At 40.0% G+C, this 21,842-nt stretch overlaps 1 protein-coding gene across 1 annotated transcript in view; it reads left to right on the top strand.

Moving 5' to 3' along the window:
- The window catches only part of LOC308622290 (uncharacterized protein), a gene marked incomplete at both ends in the record, with an annotated part of 132,232 nt that extends 110,988 nt beyond the window's left edge, over nucleotides 1-21,244 (top strand). Inside the window, 2 exons of the mRNA XM_081243655.1 lie at nucleotides 1,710-1,791; nucleotides 21,006-21,244. Coding sequence (XP_081099781.1) covers nucleotides 1,710-1,791; nucleotides 21,006-21,244 — 321 coding nt within the window. The remainder of the gene's footprint in view (nucleotides 1-1,709; nucleotides 1,792-21,005) is intronic.
- Between the last annotated feature and the right edge of the window lie 598 nt (nucleotides 21,245-21,842).

Genomic DNA, 21,842 nt, shown 5'->3' with positions numbered 1-21,842 from the left:
AATCACAACAAAACTAAGTGTCTAATAACAACGTTCATTCTGCTTATGAATCTGCATTTTGACAGGACTCCATAGGGATTCATTTTTGCATTACTCCATGTCAGCTAGGGTTCCTCAAAGCTTGGGAATTGGAATAATCTTAGGGCTTACCCAATCATATTTCTGATGGGTGATGTTGGAGGCTAGAATAGCTGGGGCTTTGGGGGTATCTCTGTATATCTTCTGTATATTTGTGGACTGTCCATGTATGCTTCAGTATGTTTCAGCATAGCTGACCTTTTAAATGTCAGCTGAGGGCTTCTAAGACATATGTCTTGAGAGAGTCAGGTGGCAGCTCTATGACCTTTTATGATCTAGCCTTGGAAGCCATGCAGTAGTCAGAGGCCCACCAGATTCAATAGGGGGTAACATAGACAAAATTTCTTCTGGAAGGAGTGTCAACAGTACAACTGGAGAAGAATGCATGGGATGGGATGCATTGGTGTGGCTGCTTTGGGAAAATACTACCTGCAACAGGGGTGAAAGCTAACAGGTTGCTATTTATTGTTAGGAAATATAAAACTTTTAAATAATTTAAAATATAATTTACCTTTCTCTCTTTTTTAAATTCTATTTTATTTGTTTATAATGTATGTATTTCAGTAGAATATGCATGTAATTTATAAATAAGTAGTCACATAATGGGATTGTCTTCAAATTCCTTTTAATAATGGATTGTATGATCCCACTACTGGGCATATACCCTGAGAAGACCATAATTCAAAAAGAGTCATGTACCAAAATGTTCATTGCAGCTCTATCTACAATAGCCCAGAGATGGAAACAACCTAAGTGTCCATCATTGGATGAATGGATAAAGAAGAGGTGGCACATATATACAATGGAATATTACTCAGCCATAAAAAGAAACGAAATTGAGCTATTTGTAATGAGGTGGATAGACCTAGAGTCTGTCATACAGAGTGAAGTAAGTCAGAAAGAGAAAGACAAATACCGTATGCTAACACATATATATGGAATTTAAGAAAAAAAATGTCATGAAGAACCTAGGGGTAAAACAGGAATAAAGACACAGACCTACTTGAGAATGGACTTGAGGATATGGGGAGGGGGAAGGGTAAGCTGTGACAAAGCGAGAGAGAGGCATGGACATATATACACTACCAAACTTAAGGTAGATAGCTAGTGGGAAGCAGCCGCATAGCACAGGGAGATTAGATCAGTGCTTTGGGACCGCCTGGAGGGGTGGGATAGGGAGGGTGGGAGGGAAGGAGATGCAAGAGGGAAGGGATATGGGAATAGATGTATATGTATAACTGATTCACTTCGTTATAAAGCAAAAACTAACACACCATTGTGAAGCAATTATACTCCAATAAAGTTGTAAAAATAATAATAATAATAATGGATTGTATGATCAAAAAATTTAGAAAACTCTAATACAGAAATTCAAAATCAGGTTGAGTGATTTCCTTAGCAGTACACCAATATATATATTATGATAAAATTATTTTGTGATAACTGCCAAACAAGTATAAAACCCAAACTATTGGAACAGAATTATAATAAGAATTAGCATCTGGTAAGAACACCCTATGTGTCAGGCATAGTCTTATGAATTTTACATATATTACATAAACACATAAATATTTACATTTAGTTCTCTTAATAACTATATGAACAAGGTATTTATTATTTCTGTTTTGCAGATGAGAAAATGGAAGCTTGGAACGGATAAGTGGGCAGCTTGTATGACAGAGCTGAACTCCAGAGCCCGTAATCTTAACTACCGTACAGAGAAATGAGACTTTTACAGGTGGCTATTGTGGTGTGTGTTTTTAGGAAAGTCTGTTTAGGGCCCAAAGCAGTGGTGTGCGGAAAATATTTAACAACAAGCCCTCCAACAAGAAACTGTAGGCAAGTATATATGTATATCTGTTTATTATAATTTTTACTGACCCAAAGGAGATGCCCACATAATTTACAAATAATAATAAAAGATATATATTCTTTATCTTAATTCCATAACCTATAACTTCAGTGTGACTTGCTATTTCATGCCAAATGCAACCTATACTTCTACTGCTAAAGAACAATGTAACAAAATCAGATGATGAATAAATGCTAGAGGGCTTCCCTGGTGGCACAGTGGTTGAGAGTCTGCCTGCCGATGCAGGGGACACGGGTTCGTGCCCTGGTCCGGGAAGATCCCACATGCCGCAGAGCAGCTGGGCCCGTGAGCCATGGCTACTGGGCCTGCGTGTCCGGAGCCTGTGCTCCGCAGCGGGAGAGGCACAACAGTGAGAGGCCCACGTACCGCAAAAAATTTTATAAAAAAAAAAATAAATAAATGCTAGATTACTGTCTAATCAGCAAAGAAATTATTCATACTGTCAGAAAAAGGGTAGTTTCAACATGAATGTTGGTTGATAATTTGGTTTGGGCTAATGATTCAGATGAAAGTGAAACAATGAAGATTTATGTCAATGAAAATAAGTGGAGGAAGCCAACTTTTTTAAGACATTACTACCATTTAGCAGAGGCATAAGTGTATTAAATACAGTAGGTTTCTAGAATATGCTCCCAGATACAAGAAGTATTCCTTAATATTTTATTGTGGTAAAGTAAAATACACATAACATAAAATTTACCATCTTAACCATTTATAAGTGTACAATTCAGTGGCATTAAGTACATTCACATTGTTGTACAATCATCACCACTATTCATCCTCAGAACTCCTTCATCACCCCAAAGTAGAACTCTGTACCCCATGAAACAATAACTCCCCATTCACCCCTCTCCAGGTCCCCAGAAACCACAATTCTACTTTCTTTCTCTATGAATTTTCCTATCCTAGGTACCTCATATAAATGGAATCATATAATAGTTGTCCTTTTGGGTCTGGCTTGGACTTAGCAAAATGTTGTAGGATGTGCCTGAATTACATTCCTTTTTAAGGCTGTATAATATTCCATCGTATGTGTATATCATATTTTATTCATCATTCATTTACCAGTGGACATTTGGGTTGTTTCCACCTGTTGGCTATTTTGAATAATGCTGCTATAAACATTGGTGTACAAGTATTGATTTGAGTCTTTGCTTTCAGTTTTTGGGGGTATATACCCAAAAGTGGAATTGCTGGATCATATGGTAATTCTATGCTTAATTTTTTGGAAGAAGGATCTTACTGTTTTCCAGTACCCTCCTTTAATTTTATTTATTTGTTTAAGTTTACTCTCACTCTGTGTTCTGCCATTATCCTGGGGAACTTTAAGTTTCTAACATCTCCTTTGCCTCCACCCATGCTCTGATCACATATTATATCTCATTTATTAATGTCTCAAACTCTTACTATTCTCTCCATCATTACAAACTTAGATTCCAAACACAGTCTAAGGCTTAGCTTGATTTCTAAGTATAGCAGAGACAGATCAATGATTGAAGAATGACTCTGTCTGGTAATATTCAATAAATGCATTATAACTTATTAAAATTTTTTGTATAAAAACAAATTTATACCTTGTGAACAAGAAACAAAAATTCCTTCTAGGAGACAGACTGTGAGCCAGTGGGAAACACAACTCACAGTACAGACAAGTGACAAATGACAATAATGCTATGTGATATATACACTTCACTAGTAGGAAATGCAAAATTTCAAGGGAAGTTAAAAGATGGAGAAATTTACTCTTCTTTGAGGACGAATACCTATCTGAGAGGTGACACGTGAGTTGAGCCTTTATAGATCTTCAGTGACAGTTTGTAACCGAGGAAGGGAGATCAGGGCAATCCAGGTCAGCAGAACAAAGGTGCAGAGGCTCAGAGCTGGCAGGCGAGGCGGGAGGTGTTCGGGGAGGTTAGACGCTAATGTGTAACTGTGGAGGCAATGAAGAGGGGGTGGGGTGGAGGTGGTGTCAGAGGATGAGGCTGAATAGAGGTTGGCCCTAGACTGAGAATGATTTTGAGTGACAGACTAAGGAGCTGCTCTTTAGTTTAAGACCAATGGAGACTCACAGCGGTTTGTAAGTAGAGGAGTGACATGGTAAATTCTGCATTTAGAAAGCCCAGTTCAGTGATCACACAGAGAAAGAACTGAAGGGAGTTAAAACTAGAAAATAAGAGACCGGATGGGAGATCAGTGTACCAGACAGTACTCTGCTGTTGAGGATGACATTGGAGAGATACCTTTTGCATTTTTCTTCCAATACTGTTATAAATGTCTCACCTTGAAGACCAGTATAGAAAGTTCCATGCAGCAAAAAAAAAAATCTGTTTAGTTAGAGGTGTCAACTTTTATAAATGACATTTTAGCAAAATTTTAAGAGTGACTTTTGTAGCATTAGGAAAGAGGAATCACCATGTAGAATTTATTTGGCTTTCATTCTTTCTTTCCTCTGATAGGAGTTTGTCCCTGAAGAGCAAAGTACAAGTTTCTGACCTAATGTGTCTCCAGTCTCTTCTGTTTGATCACCTTTACATTGAGGCCAGCACACCTTTAGTGTGACACTTTTTATACACACAATATCTTGTTTGCAGAAAGATTTTTCTTTTATCAGAAACAATGTCCATCAGCCAGTGTTAGTAAAGGCAAGGATCAAACAGTCTTCCCAACTTATGCTGATCACACTCAAAAATGAGAATTTATGGCAGGATTCAAATCAATGCAGATAATTCCTTGATATATTTTAGGGGGTGGGATTTCTAAAAGGTCTATTCTTTGCCTGAAACCTGCCAATACGTGTGACTTTTAATGTTATCAATGGCATGAGTTACAAGTAGAGAGAAGTGGTGATGCACACAATGTTTGTTATGTCAAATCTTTCCCTTTTAACCTCTAAAAATCAAAATAGTCTCATCCTCTAATCCTGGCCATAGTCACTGAGGAGAATTACAGTAAGAGCCACAAATGCTATTAGTTGAAACTTGAGATAAGTAAAATATGCATAAATCCTCTCAAGGGGAAAAATATTCGCTGTGGGTGTCTTTCCTTTTCAGTCACTGAAAACAAAGTTCTGGGCACTGATGACCACAGTTGTTGTTCAGTTCCCTCTTGTACTCAGAAGATTCAAAGAGCGCTGACATTAGCATTCGAATCACCCTCCTTCAGCAGGAGCTGACCACACTGTGTTTTGAATGGGACTAAATGTCCATTCCTGGGACAGAGACCACAAAGAGAGGAGACAAGGGGCTGGTTTCCAACTTGTGAGCTTTAGATTCCTGCAGAGATTCACGTGAAGAGGGGCACCTTGCAGCTGAACGCAGGTCAGAAGAAGACACTGAATTGGAAATACCAATGCGGCTGGAAAATGCATCTCAAATGTGTACGTGCATCCTCCCTTGCTACAGAAATACATGAAATTCTTTCAAATACAGCCCAGGGTCTCCTCTCTCTGTCACACCCTCACCACACACCCAATACGTGAGTTTATTGGGTAAAAACAGAAACAAATGCTGTGACTGGGATGCATACTTGGAGAGCAAAGGTTATGGGGAGGAAGAAATGGAGACCCTCCATTCTTCAGTGTTGGAAGCTGATCAAAAACATTTCTTGGGAGTGCCTCGAAGATTCCTCAGAGCAAGTCACCCTTCCAGCCATCTTTGGAGGACAATCAGTGACTCACCCCTCACTCACTGCGTGTCTGGTTTGGGGCCACACTGGTCACGTCTGGGAGACAGCACAACCTCATCTCCTGCAGACGAGCTCAGGCCAAGGGCATGAACTAGTCCCAAACAGAAGAAGAAGCTTCTGGATAACTTTGGAGGAGATATCGTTAAGCCCACACCCCTAGACTAAATTGAACCATTTTGTCACTATCTAACTCACACAATTTTTGCCTACTATATTTGGCAACTTATCTGGGATACTTCTGTTAAAAAGAAAAAACAACAGGCCCAAAATAGAGTCATTCAAAATAGAGTCATTTGTGCTAAGCCCCACGACTGCAAGCCAAGACTTAATACCTAACCTGATTGCAGTTTCAAACTCTCTCAGGAATGCAGTCTTAACTGGTCAGCGCTAGTGAGGTGATCCTCCTGATAGGACCCTTCTGTTCCCCTCAGGAGGTCGACCTTCCTGGAAACAATGCATTCTTCGCTAATAAGTTCCTTGTTTCACCCTCTTTCTGCCTTTAAGAACTTGGATGAGATGCTGCCTGATTCAAGAATCATTTGATAAAGCCAATGTGGTCTTTACATTTTACTCAATTGAATTTTCATTATTTAACGCTGTTAAACTCAGAATATCAGTTTTGGTTTGTACTGCAAACGTAGTAGCAACACTAGATGAAGCCAAGTATATCTCTTTCAAGAATTACAAGAGGTCTGAGAAGTTATCCTACTTGCAAGCTAATAAGTTAGCCTGCCACAGTTTCATGGATGCTGAGAGAAGACACACGATTCCTGGGTCAGAGACAGAGAATTTTATTCCTCAGGACATAGCAGGCAGCGTGAACTTCATGTAGGCATCAGCTCCCCTTGTCCCCCAAGTCCCGCTGGGTAATGAGGAGGTGACCAAGAGGATGTTGTGCTGGCCATGGGTTTTCATCATAGCTAAAGAACCCCAAGCTTAGGAAACCCCAATCTTTTATTAAGGCAACTGCAAGAAGACCTGCCTGCCCTTTTCCCCAGGGAGGCATTATCTCTATTATACTGGACAGTAAACACATCTGCCCTTGGTTCAGTATCTCTACCTAGCCTGGCTGTTTGCTATACAAACATCCTTGAGAGGAGAGGTTGGACACTAGACTGCTTGAAAGAATGGTCCTCAAGGGATAAGAGAAATAGATTTGATCCATACTTGGAGAGGGTAGGCTAGTAACTAACTTAATTACAATCCATGGGACCATTCACCAACCAAACAATATTTCTTATGCAATTTCATGTGAATGTAATAGATAATGGGAAACTACAAGAAATTATTTCCCATCAAAGTGAAATGTCACCTGAACTAGATGGGACTGAACACTGCCCGGTGAACACCTGTTGCACAGACTTAGACACACAGGCAGGCGTTAACCCTGTAGGCCTGGAGGAAATGACTCATGGGGTGGAAGTAGAGGTAGAAGAAAGGAAGGCCAAGAAGGAGAAGCAATTGCATAAATTCAAGGTACTCAGCCATATCCTGGCTTGTCATCCTAGCACTGCTGCCAATAAGACACTTGCACATTTAATAAAGATTTGTTAGCAATGAAATCTGACTGAGCTTGAAGCTAGTTCTATCCCTGAACGTTTGAGTTTTCTACACCAGTAAAGTACTTCTTTTCTTTCCTGTCTTAGGAACACCTTTATTGAAGAATAACATACATTCAGAAAAGTGAATTATGTAAGTGCACAGCATGATGAATTATCACACATACAAAAAGCGCATTATGAAATCAGAAGCCAGATCAAGAGTTAAAATACGCAAGCCCCTCAAGTGCCCTTGTAGCCCCCTTGGAATCAGTACTCCTAGAGTCATCTCCGAAGGTAACTACCATACTGATTTCTAACATCGCGGATTAGATTTATCTGTATTTTAACTTCATATAATGGCATCACACAGCACACATTTCTTGTGTCTGGCTTCTTTCTCTCAACATCATGTTTGCAAGATTTATAATGTTATATTGTGTGCAGCTGTAATTAATTCATCCTAATTACTGGATAGCATTCCATTGTATGAAGATATGTCATACAGTGAATATTATTTCTTCATTATAATGTTAATGAAATTTTTATCTGTTTTCAGCCTTTAGCCATTAAAGATAATGTGCAATAAACATTCTTGTACACATATTTTCACATATGTATGTATTTCTGTTGAGTTGAAACCTAGGAGTGGAATTACAGGATCTGGGGTATGCATAAGTTTAGCTTTAATAGATAAGGGGAAACAGTTTTCCAAAGTGACTGTACCCATTTATACTCCCACCAGGGGTGTATGAGAGCTTTCCATTCTTGCTAACACTTGCTTTTGGCAGCCTATTTGATTTTAGCGATTCTGGTAAGTGTGTGGCAGAATCTAATTGTGGTTTTAATTTGCATTTCTCGGATGACTAATGAGTGTTCGTTCTTTTTCATATGTTTATTAATCACTTGTATTTCCATTGGTGAAACTGTTGTTAAAATCTCTTGCTCACTTTTTTTTTATTGGGTTGTCATTTTCTTATTGATTTTTAGGAGTTTTTTGTTTTTAATACAAGTTCTTTTCAATTATATGTGTTGCAAATATCTTCTCCAATTCAGTGGCTTGTATTTCACTCTCTTAATGTCTCTTAGTGTTAATGTGTTCTTTCCGTAATCTTTTTTTTTCTTATTGGCTAATACTTTTGACATTTAAGAAAACTTTCCCTACTCCTAAAGACATACATTTTCTCTTGTTATCTCCTTAGCAATGTTATTGATTTATTTTTCACAATTATCTCTACAATCCATCTGGATTTATTTTTGTGTAGGGCATGTGTCTGAGAAAAAAACTCATTGTGTTTTCCTTTACTCTCCTACTCACAATACTTGTGACACCAGATGTGTGGGTTTTCCACACCAGGCTGTTCTATGACACCAGCTGAGTGTCCTGCATTTCAATTCAATTCTGACAGTGACTAGAGTGAGTGCACATCCCACAGGTTAAAGGCTCAGTCCCACAAGCCTTCCCCCATTTCAGATGCCAGTTGCAAGTAGAAGGTCCCCAAGTTACCCACAACTCCTGTCTGACTTGGCTGCAAATTGAAGAATCCTTCTCCTTCATGCTTATTTGCTAGAAATAGCTCACAGAACTCAGGAACACACTTACTTATGTTTACTGGTTTATTATAAAATAAAGAATATGATGTGAAGGCTACAGATAAACAGCCAGATGAAGAGGTATATAGGGTGAGGTCTGGAAGGGTCCCCAGTACAACAGCTTCTGTCCCCATGGATTTGGGGTGCACATAGATGTGTTTACCAACCTGGAAGCTCCCTGAGCCCCTTATTTTTGAAATTTTTAAGGAGGTTTCTTCATGTAAGCATGATCAATTGTTAACTCCACTTCTCCTCTTCTGAGAGGACGGGGGTGGGGCTGAAAGTTCCAAACTTCTTATCATGGTTTAGTCTTTCTGGTGACCGGCCCCCATCCTGAAGCCCACGAAAGGTCACCTTCTTAAGACAAAAGACACTCTATCACTCAGGAAAATCCAAGAGACTTAGGAGCTCTGTGTCAAGAACCAAGGTCAGAGACTAAATATCAGAACAAAAGATGCTCCTGGTGCTTTTACCACATAGGAAATTACAAGGGTTTTAGGAACTCTGTGGCAGGAAGCAGAGCAAAGACCAATCTGTGTAGTTGCTGTTATTTTATAATGTGAGTTAAAGATTAAGATTAAATCTTTTTCTTATGGATATGCGGTTTTATGCCTATCCAGCACCATTTATTTATTGTCCTTTCCCCATTGCTCTCCAATAATATCTTTGTCATGAATCAAGTGACTGCATGTATTGAGCTTGTTTCTGTGCTCTCTATTCTGTCCCGTGGTCCATTTCTCCATCTTTGCACAAATAACGCATATTTTAATTACTCTAGCTTAATCATAAGTCTTGATATCCAGAGGATAAATCTTTCAACTTTTTAAATTCTTCTTCCAGTTTGTCTTGGGACTAAAATTCTGTATCCTTTTTAGAATTAGCCCATCAGTTTGCACCTATGTATACACACACACTTGCTAGCTTTTTTAAAATAAGGATTTTATCAATTAAATCAACTCAGAAAATTGGCATCTTAATAACACCCAATCTTCCAATCCAAGAACAAAATATATTACTTTACGTATTTAGGTCTTCTTTAACTTCTCTCAGTACTGATTTAAAGTTTGCAGTGTAGAAGGCTTGTGCATTTTATATTAGGTTTGCTCCTAGATATTTGATGTTTTATGAAGTTATTGTGAATAGTATAATTTTAATTTCATTTTCTAATTATTGATGATACATAGGAGTAAAATTGTGTTTTGTGTTTTGCATACAGTAAGTCCCCTACAAACGAACGAGTTCCATCCCAAGAGTGCATTCGGAAGTCCAATTTGTTCGTAAGTCCAACAAATTTAGCCTAGGTACCCAACTAACACAATTGGCTATATAATACTGTACTGTAATAGGTTTATAATACTTTTCACACAAATAATACATTAAAAACAAACACAAAAAATAAAGAAAACATTTTTAATCTTACAGTACAGTACCTTGAAAAGTACAGTAGTACGGTACAACAGCTGGCACTTCTTAGCAGTACCAGCTACATCACCGCTGCTTTTATGCTTGCTTTCAGACATCCTGGGCTTGAAATAAAGGTACTGTGCTACTGTACTCTATACAGTACTATACAGTAAAGTACACAAAAGCACAGCCACTTGCAGAGGATGCACACACATGACAACATATGCCAGACACGTGAACTAACTTACGTGATTGGACATGTGAATGCACGTTCACATCTTTGAAAGTTTGCAACTTGAAGGTTCATGTGTAGCAGACTTACTGTATTTAATTCTACCAAGCCATTGTGTTAAATTCACTCTTTAATTCCAATGGTTCATCTGTAAAGTTTTTAGATTTTCTACATACACAGTCATGTTGTTGGCAAATAATGACAGTTTTACTTCCAATCCTTATGTATTTTATTCATTTATCTTGCCTTATTTTACTTGCTAGAGACCTACAGTAGTGGTCATCTAATGTAAAAGAAAAACTTTCAATATTTCACTAATATATTTATTAGTTCATTGCTATAGGTTGCATTTATTCCTTGCTAAGGAATTTTAAACTTTATCACATGGTTTTTCTGCATTTATTGAGATGATCATATTATTTTTCCCTTTTTGTCATAATTCTGATTTGCTTTTTTTTTGGACTTGATATACATGGAACCATTTAATATGTGATCTTTGCATCTGACTTTTTTGCTCAACATTAAGTGTAGTCATTCGCATTATTGCATGTAGCTGGGATTGTTCATTTTCATTGCTGAAGAGAATTCCATTATATGATTTTAACACCAATTATTCATCCGTTTGATATTTGATGGATATTTGGTGTTTTTCACAGTTTGGAGAAAATCAAGCTATCCACCTATCTCTCTCCTCAGAACAGATTCTTACAGGCAAGGCGCCCTAAATTGCACTCCAGCGCTGCTGCTAATTACCATGGTTACTGTAGTTGTATCCACCGTGTCTGCCTGCGATGGCCAAGTGCCTTCCATCCACACTACCACTCTCCCCACAGATTCTATGCACCCCTACGTCTTACCATCAATTCCAGAGAATAACCATCACGGAAATTCCCAAAGATGCTGCTACCTCCCCCTCACGGTATATCCCTTACTGCCTCAGTGAGATGAACATCCTCACGGAGCCCCTGAGAAGCCTGCTGAGATGCTACATCTTTTCATCTTACCTGATAAATACATTTCTTCATTTCCACCTTCCTGAGTTTTTTTATCCCTTCCTCAATACTACCCTGAAGCAGTGGGGCAGCTCCATCTGATTTTCCTGTCCAAGCTTCAAGGAGCCATCCCAGGAGTGTGCTAGGACTGGCTGCAGTGGTCAAGGAAGGTGGTTGAGCCCAAGTCCTGGGAAAGTGCTGCCAGGCAAGTGAATTTTCCCCATTGAGTCTCTTGAGTCTTATATTCTCTTTTGCCTCTCTCAAGATCCACTCCCACGTGGTCTCCCAGTTGCAGCTGGTATATGTAACTCAAGGACAATTACTTCTGTATCCAAGTTATTCCTCCTAGAGCAGGGACTGGGTTTTCTCGCTCAGACTGTGCTGAGATTTGGCTGTAACTGTCAGAGATGGTCAGGGTGGTGAGGATGGATCTAAGGTCATCTCGTGAGGTGCCTCTCAGGCGAGGGCTCCAACAGGTGGGGGCTGCAAGCCCAAGGAGTCTGTGTTCCTCTTCAAAGAGGGAGGATGTTGCTTCTGTTGGCCTGGAAGGTTCAGGGGAATCTAGGGGTTCAGGTTCTGAGCTCATCCACATACATACACCCAATCTCAGATTCCATTAGTTTCCTCTTAGGGCCCTCACAGTAGGACTCCTGTTAAAGCTGTGTGCTCATTCACCCCCCTATGCAGCTCTGCAACCTTAGCAGTTAGCTGCTGGGCCCTTGTGCCCGCAGGAGATAAGGGGCTGCACAAACACTGCCTTAGAGACCCTTGGAATCTCAGAGTGCTTAGAATAATAGTTGGTACAAGCATATCACTGTATTGTTTTCAAGCCTTTCAAAGCAGCTAACAAAAGCCAAATTTTAATTACCATTTTTTTCCATTCAATTTGAGTGACATAAAAGAAATGTTCAATACAGATATTTGGACAACTGTCTGTTGAAACAAGGTTGGACCAAGTATGATTTACATTTGCTTCTGCAGGTGACTGGGGACACTAGCTCATGTTGCCCTTCATCCAGTGTGAGTAACTGAGGTGATTCCCAGCTGAGCCGAAGTCCCTGTAAGTCTTACCGCCTCTTAGTTTACTACTGGAGAGCAGGTTTCCAGGGTCCGATCAGAAGTGACGGGGGTTACCAGATTCTTCCTTCCTCTTGGGAGGTCTTGGAGCCTCTGTCCCCGTGAACCTGCCCACGTTACAGCAAAGGGATAAAGACCACGAAATCTCAGGTTGCCTAGCTGACCTCACTCTTCCCCTGTCTCCTGAATCCGTGGTTCACTGGGTTATTAGGTCTCTGATGCTACCTTGCAGGTGTTTTGCCACATTTCCTAGTTGCTTTTAGTGGATGAGTTGTTCCAAATTTCTTACCCATCCATTTCACATAAACAAAGTCATCTTTTAAACAAAGGTCATGAACCAATAAACCACAGCATAAAATGAATTACAAACGGTTAGTAAGCATTTGAAAAATATCAGCTTCCTAATTATAAAAACTTTTCAATTAAAAATGAGATGAGCCCCACGGATACACCAGAAATACAGCTACACGTGGAACAACTCCTACAGAACACCTACTGAACGCTGGCAGAAGACCTCAGACCTCCCAAAAGGCAAGAAACTCCCCACGTACCTGGGTAGGGCAAAGCGGAGAGATTCCCGCACAGAGGATCGGTGCCGAGCGGCACTCACCAGCCCAAGAGGCTTGTCTGCTCGCCCGCCGGGGCGGGCGGCGCTGGAAGCTGAGGCTCGGGCTTCGGTCAGAGCGCAGGGAGAGGACTGGGGCTGGCGGCGAGAACTCAGCCGGAAGGGGGCTAATGTGCCACAGCTAGCCGGCAGGGAGTCCGGGAAAACTCTGGAGCTGCCGAAGAGGCAAGAGACTTTTTCTTCCCTCTTGGTTTCCTGGTGCGCAAGGAGAGGAGATTAAGAGCGCTGCTTAAAGGGGCTCCACAGACGGGCGCGAATCGCGGCTGAAAGCGCGGAGCCCAGTGACGGGTGTGGGACACTGGGGCTGCTGCTGCCGCCGCCAAGAAGCCTGTGCGCGAGCGCAGGTCACTGTCCACACCGCCCTTCCAGGAGACTGTGCAGCCCGCCACTGCCGGGGTCCCGGGATCCAGGGGCAGCTTCCCTGGGAGAACGCACGGCACGCCTCGGGCTGGTGCAACGTCACGCCGGCCTCTGCCGCTGCAGGCTCGCCCCGCACTCCGTGCCCCTCCCTCCCACCCGGCCTGAGTGAGCCAGAGTCCCCGAAGAGGCTGCTCCTTTAACCCCGTCCTGTCTGAGCGAAGAACAGACGCCCTCCGGCGACCTACACGCAGAGGCGGGGCCAAATCCAAAGCTGAAACCCAGGAGCTGTGAGAACAAAGAAGAGAAAGGGAAACCTCTCCCAGCAGCCTCAGAAGCAGCGGATTAAAGCTCCACAATCAACTTGATGTACCCTGCATCTGTGGAATACATGAATAGACAACAAATCATCCCAAATTGAGGAGCCAGGAGTCAGTGCTGTGCCTCTGAGGTGGGAGAGCCAACTTCAGGACACTGGTCCACAAGAGACCTCCCAGCTCCACATAATATCAAACAGCGAAAATCTTCCAGAGATCTCCATCTCAACACCAGCACCCAGCTTCACTCAACGACCAGCAAGCTACAGTGCTGGACACCCTATGCCAAACAACTAGCAAGACAGGAACACAACGCCACCCATTAGCAGAGACGCTGCCTAAAATCATAGAAAGTCCGCAGACACCCCAAAACACACCACCAGACGTGGACCTGCCCACCAGAAAGACAAGATCCAGCCTCATCCACCAGAACACAGGCACTAGTCCCCTCCACCAGGAAGCCTACACAACCCACTAAACCAACCTTAGCCACTGGGGACAGACACCAAAAACAACGGGAACTACGAACCTGCAGCCTGCAAAAAGGAGACCCCAAACACAGTAACATAAGCAAAATGAGAAGACAGAAAAACACACAGCAGGAGGAGCAAGATAAAAACCCACCAGACCTAACAAATGAAGAGGTAATAGGCAGTCTACCCGAAAAAGAATTCAGAATAATGATGGTAAAGATGATCCAAGATTCTATTTCCCAGATCCAAAATCTTGGAAATAGCATAAACAAAATGCAAGAAACAGTTAACAAGGACCTAGAAGAACTAAAGATGAATCAAGCATCAATTAAAAACACAATAAATGAAATAAAAAATACTCTAGATGGGATCAATAGCAGAATAACTGAGGCAGAAGAACGGATAAGTGACGTGGAAGATAAAATAGTGAAAATAACTGCTGCAGAGCAAAATAAAGAAAAAAGAATGAAAAGAACAGAGGACAGTCTCAGAGACCTCAGGGACAACATTAAACGCACCAACATTCGAATTATAGGGGTTCCAGAAGAAGAAGAAAAAAGAAAGGGACGGAGAAAATATTTGAAGAGATTATAGTTGAAAACTTCCCTAATATGGGAAAGGAAATAGTTAATCAAGTCCAGGAGGCACAGAGAGTCCCATACAGAATAAATCCAAGGAGAAATACGCCAAGACACATATTAATCAAAGTGTCAAAAATTAAACACAAAGAAAACGTATTAACAGCAGCAAGGGAAAAGCAACAAATAACACAAAAGGGAATCCCCATCAGGATAACAGCTGATCTCTCAGCAGAAACTCTACAACCCAGAAGGGAGTGGCAGGACATAATTAAAGTGATGAAGGAGAAAAACCTGCAACCAAGATTACTCTACCCAGCAAGGATCTCATTCAGATTTGATGGAGAAATTAAAACGTTTACAGACAAGCAAAAGCTGAGAGAGTTCAGCACCACCAAACCAGCTTTACAACAAATGCTAAAGGAACTTCTCTAGGCAAGAAACACAACAGAAGGAAAAGACCTACAATAACGGACCCAAAACAATTAAGAAAATGGGAATAGGAACATACATATCGATAATTACCTTAAATGTAAATGGACTAAATGCTCCCACCAAAAGACACAGATTGGCTGAATGGATACGAAAACAAGACCCATATATATGCTGTCTACAAGAGACCCACTTCAGACCTAGAGACACATACAGACTGAAAGTAAGGGGATGGAAAAAGATATTCCATGCAAATGGAAACCGAAAGAAAGCTGGAGTAGCAATTCTCATATCAGACAAAATAGACTTTAAAATAAAGACTACTAGAAGAGACAAAGAAGGACACTACATAATGATCAAGGGATCGATCCAAGAAGAAGATATAACAATTGTAAATATTTATGCACCCAACATAGGAGCACCTCAATACATAAGGCAAATACTAACAGCCATAAAAGGAGAAATCGACAGCAACACAATCATAGTAGGGGACTTTAACACCCCACTTTCACCAATGGACAGATCATCCAAGATGAAAATAAATAAGGAAACACAAGCTTTAAATGATACATTAAACAAGATGGACTTAATTGATATTTATAGGACATTCCATCCAAAAACAACAGAATACACATTTTTCTCAAGTGCTCATGGAACATTCTCCAGCATAGATCATATCTTGGGTCACAAATCAAGCCTTGGTAAATTTAAGAACATTGAAATTGTATCAAGTATCTTTTCCGACCACAATGCTAAGAGACTAGATATCAATTACAGGAAAAGAGCTGTAAAAAATACAAACACATGGAGGCTAAACAATACACTACTTAATAACAAAGTGATCACTGAAGAAATCAAAGAGGAAATTAAAAAATACCTAGAAACAAATGACAATGGAGACACGACGACCCAAAACCTATGGGATGCAGCAAAAGCAGTTCTAAGAGGGAAGTTTATAGCAATACAATCCCACCTTAAGAAACAGGAAACATCTCGAATAAACAACCTAACCTTGCACCTAAAGCAATTAGAGAAAGAAGAACAAAAACATCCCAAAGTTAGCAGAAGGAAAGAAATCATAAAAATCAGATCAGAAATAAATGAAAAAGAAATGAAGGAAACGATAGCAAAGATCAATAAAACTAAAAGCTGGTTCTTTGAGAAGATAAACAAAATTGATAAACCATTAGCCAGACTCATCAAGAAAAAAAGGGAGAAGACTCAAATCAATAGAATTAGAAATGAAAAAGGAGAAGCAACAACTGACACTGCAGAAATACAGAAGATCATGAGAGATTACTACAAGCAACTCTATGCCAATAAAATGGACAACCTGGAAGAAATGGACAAATTCTTAGAAATGCACAACCTGCCAAGACTGAATCAGGAAGAAATAGAAAATATGAACAGACCAATCACAAGCACTGAAATTGAAACTGTGATAAAAAATCTTCCAACAAACAAAAGCCCAGGACCAGATGGCTTCACAGGCGATTCTATCAAGCATTTAGAGAAGAGCTAACACCTATCCTTCTCAAACTCTTCCAAAGTATAGCAGAGGGAGGAACACTCCCAAACTCATTCTACGAGGCCACCATCACCTTGATACCAAAACCAGGCAAGGATGTCACAAAGAAAGAAAACTACAGGCCAATATCACTGATGAACATAGATACAAAAATCCTCAACAAAATACTAGCAAACAGAATCCAACAGCACATTAAAAGGATCATACACCATGATGAAGTGGGGTTTATTCCAGGAATGCAAGGATTCTTCAGTATATGCAAATCAATCAACGTGATACACCATATTAACAAATTGAAGGAGAAAAACCATATGAACATCTCAATAGATGCAGAGAAAGCTTTCGACAAAATTCAACACCCATTTATGATAAAAACCCTGCAGAAAGTAGGCATAGAGGGAACTTTCCTCAACATAATAAAGGCCATATATGACAAACCCACAGCCAGCATCGTCCTCAATGGTGAAAAACTGAAACCATTTCCACTAAGATCAGGAACAAGACAAGGTTGCCCACGCTCACCACTCTTATTCAACATAGTTTTGGAAGTTTTAGCCACAGCAATCAGAGAAGAAAAGGAAATAAAAGGAATCCAAATCGGAAAAGAAGAAGTAAAGCTGTCACTGTTTGCAGATGACATGATACTATACATAGAGAATCCTAAAGATGCTACCAGAAAACTACTAGAGCTAATCAATGAATTTGGTAAAGTTGCAGGATACAAAAGTAATGCACAGAAATCTCTGGCATTCCTATATACTAATGATGAAAAATCTGAAAGTGAAATCAAGGAAACACTCCCATTTACTACTGCAACAAAAAGAATAAAATATCTAGGAATAAACCTACCTAAGGAGACAAAAGACCTGTATGCAGAAAATTATAAGACACTGATGAAAGAAATTAAAGATGATACAAATAGATGGAGAGATGTACCATGTTCTTGGATTGGAAGAATCAACATTGTGAAAATGACTCTACTACCCAAAGCAATCTACAGATTCAATGCAATCCCTATCAAACTACCACTGGCATTTTTCACAGAACTAGAACAAAAAATTTCACAATTTGTATGGAAACACAAAAGACCCCGAATAGCCAAAGCAATCTGGAGAACGAAAAATGGAACTGGAGAAATCAGGCTCCCTGACTTCAGACTATACTACAAAGCTACAGTAATCAAGACAGTGTGGTACTGGCACAAAAACAGAAAGATAGATCAATGGAACAGGATAGAAAGCTCAGAGATAAACCCACACACATATGGTCACCTTATCTTTGATAAAGGAGGCAGGAATGTACAGTGGAGAAAGGACAGCCTCTTCAATAAGTGGTGCTGGGAAAACTGGACAGGGACATGTAAAAGTATGAGATTAGATCACTCCCTAACACCATACACAAAAATAAGCTCAAAATGGATTAAAGACCTAAATGTAAGGCCAAAAACTATGAAACTCTTAGAGGAAAACATAGGCAGAACACTCTATGACATAAATCACAGCAAGATCCTTTTTGACCCACCTCCTAGAGAAATGGAAATAAAGAGAAAAATAAACACATGGGACCTAATGAAACTTCAAAGCTTTTGCACAGCAAAGGAAACCATGAACAAGACCAAAAGACAACCCTCAGAATGGGAGAAAATATTTGCAAATGAAGCAACTGACAAAGGATTAATCTCCAAAATTTATAAGCAGCTCATGCAGCTCAATAACAAAAAAACAAACAACCCAATCCAAAAATGGGCAGAAGACCTAAATAGACATTTCTCCACAGAAGATATACAGACTGCCAACAAACACATGAAAGGATGCTCAACATCATTAATCATTAGAGAAATGCAAATCAAAACTACAATGAGATATCATCTCACACCAGTCAGAATGGCCATCATCAAAAAATCTAGAAACAATAAATGCTGGAGAGGGTGTGGAGAAAAGGGAACACTCTTGCACTGCTGGTGGGAATGTGAATTGGTACAGCCACTATGGAGAACGGTATGGAGGTTCCTTAAAAAACTACAAATAGAACTACCATATGACCCAGCAATTCCACTACTGGGCATATACCCTGAGAAAACCATAATTCAAAAAGAGACATGTACCAAAATGTTCATAGCAGCCCTATTTACAATAGCCCGGAGATGGAAACAACCTAAGTGTCAATCATCGGATGAATGGGTAAAGAAGATGTGGCACATATATACAATGGAATATTACTCAGCCATAAAAAGAAACGAAATTGAGCTATTTGTAATGAGGTGGATGGACCTAGAGCCTGTCATACAGAGTGAAGTAAGTCAGAAAGAGAAAGACAAATACTGTATGCTGACACATATATATGGAATTTAAGGAAAAAAATGTCATGAAGAACATAGGGGTAAGACAGGAATAAAGACACAGACCTACTAGAGAATGGACTTGAGGATATGGGGAGGGGGAAGGGTAAGCTGTGACAAAGTGAAAGAGCGGCATGGACATATATACACTACCACACGTAAGGTAGATAGCTAGTGGGAAGCAGCCGCATAGCACAGGGAGATCAGCTCGGTGCTTTGTGACCGCCTAGAGGGGTGAAATAGGGAGGGTGGGAGGGAGACGCAAAAGGGAGGGGATATGGGAACATATGTATATGTATAACTGATTAAATTTGTTATAAAGCAAAAAAAATAAAAAATAAAGATGGAAAAAAAAATGAGATGATTTCAAATGTTAAGGTACAAAGATGAAGTAAACAGAAGTTATTGAGTGCCCTCAGATATTGCTAGTAAGAGTCAAGCAGAAACTTTTCTGAAAGGAATTTTGGCAATATTAACAAGAATGGGGTAATTTTTCATACATATTGACACAGTAATTCCACTTCTGAGGAATTTATTCTAAGGAAATAATCTAAAATATGGACAGGTGTTTAAGCCAAATATATTCAACTTAGGGTTATTTTTAAAAAAGAAAACATTTAAAACTCTCTGTAATATAGTCATAGATAATTAAATCATAATATATCAAAGAAATAAAATGCAACTTTAAAAATTTAATTTAATTTAATTTCCCTTTAATTTAAAGGCAGGGAAAAATGCCTTTAAATACCACTAAGTCAAAAGCAAAATTTAAAGTATGTACAATATGAATTCAATTACTCAAAAGTATGCATAAGGAAAACTCTTGAAAAAATATTCCAGATGTTAAAATTGCTTTCCTGGGCAAGGAGTTATAGATATTGCCTTCTCTGCATTTTTATAGCTTCAACTGCTTCTCAAATTTTCTACTGAGTGGGCAATTCTTTTACAATCAGAAATAACAGGGGGAAAAAAGAGAATGTAGCTTTTTTATTAAAATTAATAACAGTAAATAATCCAAATAAGATAGAGAATGTTGGTTGGTCTAATTTTTCAGATAATTAAATATTTATGATAGGATGTATACTCCAAATAGAGTGCCTTTCAGGAATACATAGTAAAATAAACCTAATAACAAAACTACACAAACAGAAATCAGGTTTTCTGTCATGATTCGTAAGGGACTTCAACTGTTACACTTTTTTTTTTTTTTTTTTTTTTTTTTGCGGTACACGGGCCTCTCACTGTTGTGGTCTCTCCCGTTGCGGAGCACAGGCTCCCGACGCGCAGGCTCAGCGGCCTTGGCTGACGGGCCCAGCCGCTCCGTGGCATGTGGGATCTTCCCGGACCGGGGCACGAACCCGTGTCCCCTGCATCGGCAGGCAGACTCTCAACCACTGTGCCACCCGGGAAGCCCCAAATGTTACACTTTTTGAGGGTCACAATTAGGAACATCGATTGTCATTCCTTCGAAGTGTCTCTTAATCTCTTTCTTAACTGTCTCTTGTTTCCCAGGGGTGTTGGCTTGTTCATTAAGTCCCTAGCACTTTACACCTGATATTTTCATTAATTTTCTCCACACGTCATTTAAGGTAAACATTATTTTATGCACTTTACAAATTAGCATTGTAGCTTTGCCAAATTTTGCATCAAACCTTAGAGCTGAGATTGAAACCCCAACCTTACCCCCTCCCCAGCCTGCCCTCTGTCTCCCGCCTGGAAATACTGGGGACCCGTAATTATTTGTTGGTTTAATATAATTTGTTTAGTCGCTCTAGGACACTGATTTGCATTTTTTCTCTTTTTATATTGATCTGTAACCCGCTTTGTCTCCTACCTAACCGGTATTTGGGCACGAACTGGCCAGTGTCACTTTCCTGTCCTTTCAGGAGGGGTTTCGCCCCCAGGGTTCTCTGGCAGCCGCCTCCGTCGCTATGGTGACCCGGTGTCAGAGCTGACACTGCAACATCAGCAGCTGCGCCGGGTCCTCGTCGGCTCAATGGAGAGCGCGGCTGACTTGGCACCGAAGGCGCAGGGTCTGCGCCGAGCTGCGCACGGGGCCTCAGTCCCTCCCCAGGCAGGAGCCCACTTCCAAAGACAGACAGCCTGGCTGCGTTCCGAGCCATGAATGCCTTGAACTCAGCCCCGGACTTGATTTCTTTTTTAACCGAGAGAGAGAAATAAAACAAAACAAAACACCCATCAGAGCACACACTGGTGTAGTGGTGTGTCCTGAATCTTGGAAACATCTCAGCAGAATTCACAATCTTTCCTTTCCAGGGTGCAGGCATGGGGGACTTAGATTAAAACCCAGGGAACTTCTTATAACCCCATCTGATCAATATAATATAGGATGCAGCACTGCAATATTATAGTTTTGAAATCATATAGGAACACATAAATATGAGCTTATAATGTACTAAGTTTGAAAACTAAGATATAAAATCATATGCAAACTCAGAATACCACTAAATGAAGATATTCATATGCAAGTAAAGGTAAAATATATACACCAACAGGATTCATAGAGGCTGGATATTCCATGATAGAAAGTGGCAGATACATTGTTTGGTATTACACTTAAGCTGAATGTAATTTAAAAATATGTATGATAACATTTTGTCAAATTTCAGTGGGCTCCCCATAGCAAGAGAGAATGGTCCTTTCAAGGCAATAAATAAATGAGATGATAAAAATTCTTACTCTATTGCATTATGAAACACAAA

The sequence above is a fragment of the Mesoplodon bidens genome, assembly GCF_964165515.1.
Source record: "Mesoplodon bidens genome assembly, chromosome: 9".
NCBI lineage: Eukaryota > Metazoa > Chordata > Mammalia > Artiodactyla > Ziphiidae > Mesoplodon > Mesoplodon bidens.
This window is presented reverse-complemented; position numbering and strand designations above follow the sequence as displayed.